General features: G+C 49.7%; 1 protein-coding gene across 1 annotated transcript; it reads right to left on the reverse strand.

The window, feature by feature from the left end:
• Positions 1 to 6,394: 6,394 nt before the first annotated feature.
• LOC115635208 (waprin-Phi1-like) lies at positions 6,395 to 8,812 on the reverse strand. Its single transcript, XM_030533569.1, has 3 exons — positions 8,629 to 8,812; positions 7,402 to 7,587; positions 6,395 to 6,603 (listed from the first exon to the last, which is right to left on the reverse strand). Exons 1-3 carry the CDS (start codon positions 8,735 to 8,737, stop codon positions 6,395 to 6,397), a joined length of 504 nt encoding a protein of 167 aa, XP_030389429.1. The 5' UTR covers positions 8,738 to 8,812.
• Between the last annotated feature and the right edge of the window lie 1,234 nt (positions 8,813 to 10,046).

Consider the following 10,046-nt stretch of genomic DNA (forward strand, 5'->3'; position numbering starts at 1 on the left):
TGGGAGCCACTGAATAGGCAAAGACAGTGGATTCCCTTAGATCAGGGTGTACGCTCAAGACTTGGGAGACCTGGATTCAATTCTATCTTGCTCTTTCTGTCTGGCCTTGGGCAACTTACATAAGGTCAGATTTTCAAAGGGATTTACATGACTAAAGATGCAGACAGGCGATTTATAGGGTTCTTCAAACAACTAGACATCAAGCTCCCATGGAAATAAAAATATTTAAGTTTCCCTCTGACATTGTCTCCTGCTCAGCAGCAGATTTGGCATCTCCTTCAGAGGGAATCAATGGGAGTTGGGTGCACAGGTGCTTTTGAAAATACTTCAAGGCTACTATCTACCTAAACGCCTCTGAAAATCTGGTCCTGAGTCTCTCTGCTTCAGTTCCTCTTCTGTAAAATGGGAATAATAGCACTTTGCTACCTCACAGGGGTGTTGCAAGGGCAAATACATTAAAGTTCTGTCTACACCAGGTGATAGAGGGGTCTGATTCCCCTGGCTGCATATATGTACCACGCTAGCTCTCATTTCAACAATGGCGTAGTCATGGTAGCACAGGCAGCAGCAAATGGTGACACTAGCTAGCCATGCTGAGTACAAACCTGCGAGAAACCCATGAGTACATAACTGGCACAGTTATGCTGTGCCGCTACTCACCCCAGCCTGCGCTACTCCAGCTACACAACTAGCATGATGCGATCTAGTGTCAGTATGTCTGTGTGAGGTGCGGAATCTCACCCCCAGCTCCTAGTGTAGGCAGACTGTAAAGATGGTGAGAGACAGCTTCAGATTCTATGGTGATGGGGCACGATAAGTATGTAGGTAGGTAGATCTGCAAAGTGGTCACATTTATTCCACGATTATCCAACATGGACATTTCTTACACCTCCTCAGAGAGAGAACGCTGGGCGGATGGACCACTGATGTCCTATGGCATGGCAATCCTCACATCCCTGTGTTCCTGTGCAAAAGATGCCAACTCAACTGCTAAACAGGAAACAATGTCAGAGAAAGCCATGGACATTTTCATCTTAGCAAACTCCTGCTTGTTGCCAATTAACTAACACACACATAAAAACTGAGAGACAGGAACAACATTACATCTTCTCTCCCTCTCCCTAAAGAACCCAGCCATGCTCTCCTGAGAGGGAACAACCTGCTTATCATCAAGATGACAGATAGGGAGAAATTAGAAGGAAAAGCTGTGAGAGTTTTAAGAAACAGACTCTGATACATTGGCAAATGGACCCGATGTGGCTTCCCTCTGATAAAGCGCTTCAAGAAAATCTATGTTCTTTTAATCTACACCTACCTGTTGGTGCAATGTGAGAGACCAGTTGCTAGATCAGACTCCTATGCAGGTGGACCGTGGTAGAACAAATGTTTTAATGGTGAATTACTTCACTGATCTCTCAATATCCAATACAACCTACTGGGCCTGATTCTCTGCTATGTTATCCCAGTGTGATTCCAATGAAGTGAGCAAAACCACAGCAGTGTAAAATTGGAGTAATGCCATGAAGAATCAGGACCACGCTTTTAATTGCTCTACAAAATTTCTGCAGGTATAGAGTGTAAAATGCAGCCTTCTTTAGACCCTGCTTTGCCTTGTTTGTATTTTAATTACCGTAGCAAAGTCGTCCTGGTAGCAGCTGGACAACTGGCTCAACCAGCCGAGCTGATGGGTATGCAGTGTAATAGTAACAGAAGTGATTCCATCTCTGAGTCTGAGCACTTACATGGTTTGTTGATGACGCGTTACTCGGTGCCTCCCTGTTGTATGTCCCTTGACAACCCTAATCAAGTTGAGCATTTGCTGACGAACAGAGATAACACTGGTATGTGAAAAGGAATGGATTTCCTGTGGGGCGTGTTAGTCCTCAGCTTAAGCAAGTCCTATAGCTCAAGGACTGGGAGCCAAAACCTTGGCCCTTCTTCCAGCTACTTAGAGCTATTGAGGCACAGCAAAGCAGCCAGCAAGCTGCTCTAAAGGGGCAGCTGAGGCTTCCCCCAATGGAGAAAAATCCAGAGGGGAATTCAGATGGTGTAGCCAGCCCTTGCCACCCACTCTGCCAGCCTCTGTGTAGGGGGCAGAGAGGGGCAGTTTCAGGGCTGGCTGGAAGAGGGTGGGAGCAGAACACTGCACTCCAGCTGATCCTTGGTTGGCAGAGTGATTTCCGATTGACACAACGTAGAGCAGCTCTTTGGCTGTTCTTAGTTCTGTCAGAGGCTGTCAGCCCCAAGGTCAAAGGAGCAGCAAGGTGATACATTCGTCCTTCTACACACCCAATCGGAAGGCACAGACACAGGGGCTCCCAGCCATGACATTTGTAGCGCTGCCAGTGTCAGTGTGACATTTTATTTCTCACAGTCTTTAATTTGTGCTGCTGTTTTTATGAATAGCTGGGAGCTGTTGGGCTGAGCTCTCCCCTTGGCTGAAGTCTCTAATTGTCCAAAGCAGGTTGTGATACAGCATGGCCAGAGGGCAGCAGGAGAGTATTAGCAGGGAGCCTTATTCCCTGCAAGGGGAGGAAGGTTTGCTATAGATTAACTAGAGCACCTGCCAATTAGAGCACCAGCAGTCAGTCATGTGATAAAAAAACCCTGCTTCAGTCAGACAGTGTGGGAGTTGGAGCAGAGAGCTGTTTGAAGGAGTTGGAGAAGAGAACAGTTTTGAAGAGAGACCAAAAGGAAAGTTTGGAGGAGTGCTGTGGTGGGCTGAGAAATCCAAAAAAGCCCTAGGTAAGGGGCACCTGGCTTATGTAGAAGGAGGGCAAGAAATCCCTTTACAAGCTGAAGGACAGGAGAGGGAAGCAGCCCAGGGGAAGGAACTGCTAGTTCAAGTGGTTCACCACTAACCTCAGGGCCCCTGGGTTGGGACCTGGAGAAGAGGGTGGGCCCAGGTCCCTCCCTCTCCACTCTTCTCCTCAAGGACACTAGTGGGGTAATTAAAATACCGGTTCAGAGGCAAGCTATGGTGCCCTGAACCTTCCCCAAAGAAGGGAAAGCGTGAGACCCAGCATAACAGTACCAGCAATTTGCCACATGGTGAAAGGTGATGAGGCCTCACTGTGACCTATAAACATGTCAGGAAAGAAACTTCAGAGTGGAGTTAATGAACTGGTGTGAGTGGAGTGTGTGTGGATGATAGAATGGCTGAGCAGGGCCTTTGAAGGCATCTGGTGAGGTTCCCTAACTGTTAGAACAGCAGAGCAGGTGCTTCTCAAGAGGAGAGGACATGGCCACATCTGGACTATGGGAAAATAGTTTTAACTGGGCACTTTGCTTGGGACAAAGTGGCTATGATTTCTGGACTCTTCTTCTGGAGGAGTTCGTGGCAATTTATTCAGCCTAGGAGAGGGAGTGGGGGCGGCTCCAGGTAGCATCAACCATGTCACCATCAGGCAGAAACCCAGGGCCTGAACTGCCTCCTTTCTCCTGAGTCTGAAAGGTGCCTCCCACAGACCAGCTGAGGAGGAGGAGTGAAATGACCTGACCATCTCCCTGGCTGTATCCTGAGCAGCTCCTTAGGTGTGAACCAAAGGTGTTGTCTATTCCTCCCTCCCTGGCGTGACAGCTGCAACTCCACCTTGTTTCCCCTGACTCCTCTCTGTCTCTCCCTTTTAGCCTTCTGCCTAATACACACCTGGCTGAGTCACTAGGACAAATCTAGCCTTGCAACACTCTGCTGCGTTCAGTTTAGCCAGCTACCAGCCATACCAAGCAGCCTGGCCATAGTGGAAACTTCCCCAGCACAGGCTGGCCAGCGGAAAACAGTAAGTTTTAGCCACACATTTTCTGAGTGGGGTCCATGCATGAGAGCCGTTAACATGCCATGTGCTGTGCCCATGATCTTCCAGCAACTGACCTGCAGCCATCAGACAGAAGCTGCATTTTCCTCCCCTTTTGCTTCTCTTTTTTCACTCCTGCTCTGTGTGTGTTTGTCTCAAGGTGAAGCAGGATTGGATTTACCAGCTGAACCAAAGAGCTGAGAGCCACCACCTAAAACTGAGTCTCTTGCCTTCTCTGCATTATCCGTTGCCTTCCCTACTGGCAAATCAGACCTTACCCCCTAAGGCCAAATAGCCTGTACTGTGCTTTGCTGCAGATGTTGACAGCGGATACTACAATTTCCTGCCTGTGCCAGCCAGTGTGATCCAGTTTGTAGGTGCCTCCGATCCTTCCCCTGTGGAGCTCCAGGGAGGAAAATTCCCAGGGAGGCCTGGCTGAGGTATGTGAAGCATCGCAGCTCATCTCCACCTCCACACCTCAGTGGAGAGGGGAGCTGGTCTGGCAGAGCCTCCCACCCAGCAGGCAAAGCCCATACTCCATTTGTGGCTAGCACCATCTGTGAATAATCCCCACATGGCTCAAGAAGCCATCTGTTCCCTCCCTCAAAGTTGCTCTCTCTGAGACAGGCCATTCGTATTTATACCTGCCTACTGTATTTTCTACTCCATGCATCTGATGAAGTGGGTTATAGTCCATGAAAGCTTATGTCCTGTGACAGACCCAGGCCAGTGGGGTACAGGAGTCTGGTAGAGGGCAAATATACTGGTCACTGGATGAGTAGTTTTCTGTTCCCTGAGTGACCAGAGCAGGGGCTGCACTAGAGTAATCAGGAACCTGCTAGAACTAATTGGCCTGTCTGCCTTAATTGGAACACCTGCAACCAATCAAGGCAGGCTAATCAGGGCACCTGGGTTTAAAAAGGAGCTCACTCCAGTCAGGCAAGGAGGAGGTAGAGGAGAGGAAGTGCGTGTGAGGAGCTGGGAGCAAGAGGTGCAAGGAGCTGAGAGTGAGAGGGTGTGCTGCTGGAGGACTAAGGAGTACAAGTGTTATCAGCACCAGGAGGAAGATCCTGTGGTGAGGATAAATAAGGTGTTTGGAGGAGGCCATAGGGAAGTAGCCCAGAGAGTTGTAGCTGTCATGCAGCTGTTACAGGAGGTACTATAGACAGCTGCAATCCACAGGTCGCTGGGCTGGAACCCGGAGTAGAGGGCAGGCCCGGGTTCCCCCCAAATCTCCCAACTCTTGATCAGACACAGGGGAAGATCACCGAGGTGAGCAAATCTGCCAATAAGCGCAGGACCCACCAAGGAAGAGGAGGAACTTTGTCACAGTCCAAATAAATATGTTAGTCTCTAAGGGGCCACAAGGACTCCTCAGCTTTTTCTAACTGGCTCAGAGTAACATGAACATAGTCACGCACTTGCTCTCTCTCTGTGTTTTTAACAAGGCACCTTTTATTTTGCTCACAAAGGGGCGGGCACAGATGGAAGGCCTGTGAGATAAAGTCAGGGTTGTTCCCACCTAATCCAGACCTTTCAAGGGAGCAGTTGTGGTCTCCTGGGTGAAAACACCTATGGCTGGTAGCCGATGTTGGTTCCGCTCCTGACTGCGTGTGTGACTTCAGGGTTATTTATGTCACATGAGCCGGGGGGCCGTGGCACACATTTCATTAAATCCCAGGGGAGGCCAGTTGGGGTCTGTCTTGGACCCAGCAGGGGCTGACTTTTGCAGGTAGCGAATGTGTCTGTGCAACGTGTCTATCTGAGAGCGGCTGAGGGGTCAATCTGAGGAGAATTCTCAACCCTTTGTTACTGTGGGCCGGTTCAAGGAGGATTCTGCTGAGCAAAGGAAATCTGGAGAAAAAAACAATATGTGACTGGATTGTGCAGGGCTCCAGCTCCCCTTAGCTTTGCTAAGCTCTGCAGTTCTCCCCACGGAGATGTGCAAAGCCCCTAGGCACAACAGGAGTTGGACTTTTGCAGACTATGCACAGTTCAGTGTTTAATCAGTTCGAACGGGGGAAAGTTCTGATAATGGGGGGGAAAGTCAGCACATATAGCTCCCTTCCAGAGGGCACTTTCCTTTCATAGCACAGCCAAGCAGCCCAGTTGTTTAATTCTTCTGTGTACTCCTGGAAGAAAATCTGCTTCTTCTGTGAAGTTCCGTGGGAGAAAGAGCGATCACAGGATTCCTCCTAGAGCTGGTTTCTAGCTGCCAGCTGATGGAGTTTGCTCTCTGTGTGTGTGTGTGTGTCTGTCTCATTTTGCATTCATTATTGGAGATATGGGGCAAGTGATACTGCTCTCTGTTTAATAGACTGTGTTCAGTGGATCCTAGATTTTGAATGAGGCCTTGTGTATCTTTGGAACTAAAAGATGTTTTGAGCAGGAATGTTCAGATCTCAGGCAAAGCTCCTAACTGACACCCCTTGTGAGATCTGTCAGGAAATTTTTCTTTGGCTGTAACAAGATTATTTGGCCCCGTTTCTATAATATCTCCCTCCGAAACTTATATAATCAACCATGCTCACTTCCTGATGTACCTCCTGGCCTCCCACCCCTGGCTCCTGACATTCCTTAACTCACTATTAATAGATTGCTCAATAGAGAACTGAAGGAGAGACAGTGAGTCTCAGGAATCCCCAATGGCAAAGCTGAGGCATAAACAAGTTTATTTGTAACTGTGCCAGAGGCTCCGTTTGAGCCCCAGTATACAGCCTGCAGGGATCTGGAGAGTCCAGGACACAGGGATCTGGGTCAGCGCTGTCCTCGGGACGCCCTCGGCCTATCCATGGAGCAGGGAGTGATGCTGGAAAAATAAAAAGTGATCAGAGGCACCATGAGAAAATCTTGCGCTGCACAAACTGAGCTGCCCTTGCCAGGCTTTGCAGAAAAGCAGAAGGGCCCAGCTACAGGCCTGGCTCGGGGAACACAGCTCTCCTAAGCTCTGTGCTGTACAGAACTGTGTCTTGTACAGGGATGAGCACATTTTCAGTGCATCCCATTAGGTGCAGCCATACCCTGTCAGCCTCTGTAATGCATGTGGCAGGTGACAGCCTAGGCGCTGGGCCCAGGAGGTCTGGCTGGCTCTACCTGATTATGTACGTGCTGGAGAGCTGAGCTTATAACGAATGAGCCCTGCCCACAAGCCAAGTCTGCTGCATGCGTCCTCAGGATCCCACTATTACAGAATTCACAGTGGAAGAGGATCTCCCCCATTCCTCTCCTGGCAGGGCCCTCCCATCCCCTCTCTCATGCTTGTCTCCTCTTCCTTGTGTCTGGTACTACTAGCTCTGCTGCCTCCTCCCAGCTGGCCCCTATATGACGTTAGGGTAAAAAGGGTGCGTCTAAGAAGACTGAGAGGCCATTGGATTTGAAATCTAATCAGGTTCAGATTTAGCCTCAGCTTGTCCCCAGTGTCCCAGCATGACGAGTGCTGGGGAAGCTGGGAAGCCAAGGATCCAAGTCCCTCACAGCTAGAGCAGCGCGTTCTGACCCTGGGCATGAGCTCTGGTCAGTGCAGTGCTGTGTCTGCAGCCCAGAGCTGTAATTCCCTTCCTAAGTGCAGGCAGTCCCCTGGCCCAGCTGGAACAGTGTGTGATCTCACCGGAGAGCTGTATACACATGACTGATGTGTTAGAGATGGGACCCTTCTGAGGCCAAACACAATCTTTCCCACAGCCGGTGTCACAGCACTTCTTGTTTTCTGGACACTTCCTTTCCTTTTCACAGCGGTTAGTAGGATCAACCATGGGGCAAACTACCGTGATGGCTGGACAAGTCGCAGGAGTCTCTGAAACAGCAGAAATTAATGGTATATAAAAGCATACATGGTTCACTGAACATCAATGTGTGGTGCCCCCTAGCTGGCCTTATGTATCTCCCCATCACACACTCTCTGTCATAGAATCATAGAATATCAGGGTTGGAAGGGGCTTCAGGAGGTCATCTAGTCCAACCCCCTGCCGGCTGAGTGCACGAGAGAGGCCACCGGATTTGCCATAGTAGAATACTGTGCTCAGTAATGCTCCTTGTTACTTGGTAAGTCTCTGATAAAACTGCCTGGCCTTTGTTCTGGCCTCACTGAAGGCCGTCTGTGCCAGGTCTGTGGGTGTATGGGGGCCACGAACCCAGTGCTCTTCCCATTGGGCAATTTCTCCTCTGGTACAGGGCCAGTGGAATGGTTTTATGCAGCCCTCTTCGCAGCTGCTGGCCTAGGTTGGCTGGAGAAGGGACAGGTGAATTGAATGCTATTCTTGGCTATCCTGTACTGCTGACAGGTGGTTCCTTATGGGCCACTCTTGCATATGCTGGGTCAACTCCTCTGCCTTTAAAATCCAGGAGGGACTAAGGTGGCAGAGACCCACCCCATCCTCTTCATCTGATGAGCTAAGCTGAGCTCAGATGAAGCCCAGAATAGGGTATCTGAGTGCTGAGCGGTCCTGTGGGTGGAGACCTGCCACCTGGAGATAAGGGGACTGGAGAACAATGTGCCCAAGGAGGACTGGATTCAGTCCCCTGCACCCACATTTAACCACAGCATCCAGGTACCAGGGGGCGTTATTTAGCTCTACACCACCCATGACTCATAACCCCACCCAACCCACAGAGCTCCCCTTCCTGTGTGTCTGGTTCTCACCAAGGCCTCTGGATGGGGTGACCAGCTGTGGAATTCCTACTCAGAGCTCCACAGGGATTTTTCTGTCCATTGAAATCCCCAAAGGTGCCTGCCCAAGATCACTCCATATCCTGCAGACAAGCCTGGTTCATCAGGATGGGGGAGAGACTTCCCCTGCACGAGACCCTAAATGTCAACATGGGCATTCTCACGTACCTTCTGCTGCTTCCACACAGTGCATGGCACAATGGCAATAACAGCACTTGTTCTGCTCTGGGCAGTCATAATCCGTGGCGCAGTCATCAGTTTCAGCCCGATCACACATTGTGTAATCTTGTGGGCAGGTCCCAGCTTTCACTGTATCAGAAAACAGCCAGAGTATGAACACCCTACTATTGGCTGCGGGGACTGTTGATTGAAATCCACCCTGCAGTCTCACTTAGCATAGAGGTTCTCAACCTTTTTCTTTCTGAGCCTCCCCCGTCCATGCTATATAAACTCCACGGCCCACCTGTGTCGCAGTAACTGGTTTTCTGCATATAAAAGCCAGGGCTGGAATTAGGGGGTAGCAAGCAGGGCAACTGCCTAGGGCCCCACACCACAGGGGCCCCCATGAAGCTACATTGCTCAGGCTTCAGCTTCAGCCCTGGGTGGTGGGGCTCAAGGACCTGGGCTTCAGTCCCATGCGGTGGGGCTTTGACTTTCTGCTCTGGTCCCCAGTGAATCTAATGCTGGTCCTGCTTGGAGTCCCCCCTGAAACCTGCTCAAGCTCCGCTAGGAGGGCCCGGACTTCTGGTTGAGAACTACTGACCTAGCAGGCTAGAGGCAATGTCCTCCACTGTCCTATGAGGATCAGAATTCAAGACTTGAACAAAAGATACTAGTCAGGACACGGGGCTTTGCCACCTGATTGCTGCTGCTTTCAATCTGCAGTAGTGACAGGGAAGGCCATTGTGAATCAGGCCCTTTGTGATGGAGCAGAACAGAGACGGGAATGTGAGCACTCCTCTGTCCACAGCTGCAATCTCTGCATTAGCTGTCCACGAGGCACTGGACCTAGTCTGAGATCCTGGTCTTGATTGTCAAGGCTCTTGATGGACAGGGCTCTCTCAGATACCATCTCTCCTTCCATGACCAAAAGCTAACACACAAGCTGCAATCAATCCTCAGGGATGATTTTTATCAATAAAGCTGAGACTAATAAACATGAGGAGCCAGCTCATGGCAGCGGAGTCCCCTCCCACAAGAGCTCATGCATGGCCACAGTCCCTGCGGCCTCAGGACAAAACCAAGGACTCATCTCGGTCTATATGGAGAATGTCTGTTTGGATTTAGGTGTGTTTATTATCAGAATTGGGGAATTCATGTTTTGTCAGTAAAAGTCGATTTGACGGCACAAACACAAACCGACACAAATATTTTCATCAAGAATAATCAAAATTTACAGATGGGCAAAGTCAGAAAAATGAGAGCTTGAGCACTGGTTACAGTTTGATTTAAGGATAACTACTTTGGATATTTTGACCTGTGATGTTGACAATTTGTGATTTAATGGTTATAAAGCTTAAATTTTTTCAGTCTCAGTGTCTACTCTCGTGAAATAATTATTGGCTGAGCCACCCTTACATTTCTAC

The sequence above is a fragment of the Gopherus evgoodei genome, chromosome 14, assembly GCF_007399415.2.
Source record: "Gopherus evgoodei ecotype Sinaloan lineage chromosome 14, rGopEvg1_v1.p, whole genome shotgun sequence".
Classification (NCBI taxonomy): domain Eukaryota; kingdom Metazoa; phylum Chordata; order Testudines; family Testudinidae; genus Gopherus; species Gopherus evgoodei.